We start from the raw sequence: 2500 nt of genomic DNA on the forward strand, positions 1-2500 counted from the left end.
GAGCGCATCACATTATACGTTACGAGAGCTGCTGCATAGGGAAAAAGTGGTATCTTGCTGTTACATTCAAAGATTCGTTGTAAAAACCAATTTTTATGATAACTCTTATAAAAGTAACAATAATGGTAATGTGATAGTGACAGCGGCAGTGACACTGGTAGTTGTAGTTTGGTGAAAGACAACCTAATTGGCAGTGCAAGTGACATTTTTGGTACCAGAGCCATGGGCAATGACTTTGTGCCATTTACCGCGTCAATGATAGTGGCAGTGAAGGACTGAGTCACTGGCAGCAGCAGCATCCATGACACTGTCATACTGAGCCAGTATCAGTGCCATACAAATAGGCATGCAAGTAGCCAGTGTAAGCGACACTGCCAATAGCAGTGCCAATATTGGTGGTAGTGGCCATGCCACTATTGGTGCCAGTATCGATGGCAGGGGTGCTGCTAGCAGTAAGGGCAGTCAAATTGGAGGCACCTGAAAAATTTTAGTGGCTTAATGGGACTCAATCCCACAACCTCTGCGATTGCACTACTGACCAACTGAGCTATGAAGCCACACAGTTGGAAGCAGGTCAATTTGTTGAGCTGGTGTGTTCCCATGAAAGGGCTCAATGAATGAAAGAAGTGTACATTTTGAAGTGCGATTTGTAGACTAAATGGAGAAGTGATCCTTGCACATATCTGAACAATTTAAGCAATTGTCTCTTATAATAGACACCTGACAAATTACTTTGGAGCCACCTGAATATTTCAGGTGTGTTCTATAAGAGACAATTACTTAAATTGTCCAGATAAGTGCGACAAGGATCACTTCTCCATTTCGTGTACAACCTGCACTTCAAATATACATTTCTTCACTTTGTAAGGTCTGTCACATTGATGGTGAAAAATGCTTGGCAGTGACACTTAGTGACAGTAGCCATCAAAACCATAACTGTGACAACCACAGTCTCATGATTTTTAATATGCTATCCGCCCCCACTGAGTCATCTTCCAAGTCTGCTCTGGAGAGTCAGTGATTGGACTGCAGCAAACTTTATTTGATCAATTCTTATTCTAAAGGTGAAAGGGCTGTCATGTTTGCTCATGCAAGATCACTTGGTGGAAGGGTATTTGGAGGTATGTTATGTTGAATTTCGCATTTCATTTCTCAAGCTGGAGAAAAAAGCTGCCAACAATCAGTTTCATTGATTTGAGAACTATGATTAATCATTGCTTTCTTCTGTTACCTATGAGAGGGTTTATAGTTACTAGGGAAAACGTGGTACTTCATCGATGATAGAGTTAAACAAAAAAATTTGGTTTTATGAAACTAATTGGAATAGACCCTAACCACCGTAAAAAGATTGGATGACTGAGGCCGCCGAGATGTTTTGAGAGTCAATTCTCTCTGACCAAGAGCTAATGCTTAAAACGTCCACCATCCAACTGTGGTAACTCGACCTTTTTCATCTTACTCGATGAAACCAAGTTTTCATCTTTCTTTTGTTAATAGTGTCCGGGATATAGGCCAACCTTCCATCAATGACTTTGGCCAAAAGGGAGTTTAAATGACAAGTACAAAGAGCTCAAGGTCTTGGCATGTTAAAATATTTTGAACGTCTTGTCATTGTTTGAAAAAGTACAGAACAGACCCTTTAACTTATTTTCCCAAGATGACACCTCGTGGAGGTGTATTAAGACTGTAACAATAACCCACCTCACCTCCATTTTCGGACCCATTACCCACTGCCGAGTATGTCTCTGCCTTGGCAACACTGCAATCACACCGGATCCTGTTGCTAGAGACCTGGGTAATGAAATCGACAGTCATTTGCAAACAATCGGATTCTCTTCCAAAGTCTTGCCTTTCTAACATTTGTGATAAACTTAACTTGTTATCCCCATTTTTTCCATTTGTCTAGTTTTGAACATGAAAACAATTTGCCAAGTGGGTGCAGCAGGCATAACACTTCTGACTGTGAAGGAATTATTGAAGCGCACAGACACGTATGAGCAACTAATGGCCAGCTTTACTGCTTGCGTTCTTCCTGCTGGTACACGACTCATGGATATAAGTCGCGGATGTGTTTGTTTCACCATAAAAGCAGACAATTTAGCAGCCCTTTGTACCTTGTGGAATATGTACCAGGATGGCACACTGAAGCTACGAGTGAAAAAGTTTGTTCTTACAGAGGAAATGAAAAAACTTGCTGGTGGTGAAGAAAATGTAGAAGTGACTGTCACCATCGAAGAAGAGGAATACGAGAAAGCTAGTTTCGAGTTCATTAGGGAACAAGGAGGTAATAGTAGATCTAAAATGTAGCGTTGAGAAGACATTCATTGAGATGACAACGATAACAATGTCTAAAAATATAACTCCGCGTAATTCTAATCATTCGGTGATTGTTCTACTAACGCCCGTTCAGAGTGGAAAGTGCGTGCAAACTTCCTTGGAACAAAAGTAGTATGAACCGTGGAGATATTTAGAGAACTCATTGAAAATAAATTGTCGGAGA

The 2500-nt window shown here is 40.8% G+C and overlaps 1 protein-coding gene across 3 annotated transcripts in view; it reads left to right on the forward strand.

Annotated features, from left to right (window-relative positions):
• Nucleotides 1–2500, forward strand: part of LOC138003396 (uncharacterized) — a 24679-nt gene that overhangs the window by 6266 nt on the left and 15913 nt on the right. For all 3 annotated transcript variants that reach the window (XR_011123518.1, XM_068849445.1, XM_068849446.1), the window contains exons 2-3: nucleotides 1065–1121; nucleotides 1907–2284. Coding sequence is in view for 2 of the 3 variants with exons in the window: in XM_068849445.1 (XP_068705546.1) it covers nucleotides 1065–1121; nucleotides 1907–2284 (435 nt within the window). In the remaining variant the exon portion in view is untranslated. The remainder of the gene's footprint in view (nucleotides 1–1064; nucleotides 1122–1906; nucleotides 2285–2500) is intronic.

This window comes from Montipora foliosa, chromosome 5, assembly GCF_036669935.1.
Source record: "Montipora foliosa isolate CH-2021 chromosome 5, ASM3666993v2, whole genome shotgun sequence".
Lineage (NCBI taxonomy): Eukaryota > Metazoa > Cnidaria > Anthozoa > Scleractinia > Acroporidae > Montipora > Montipora foliosa.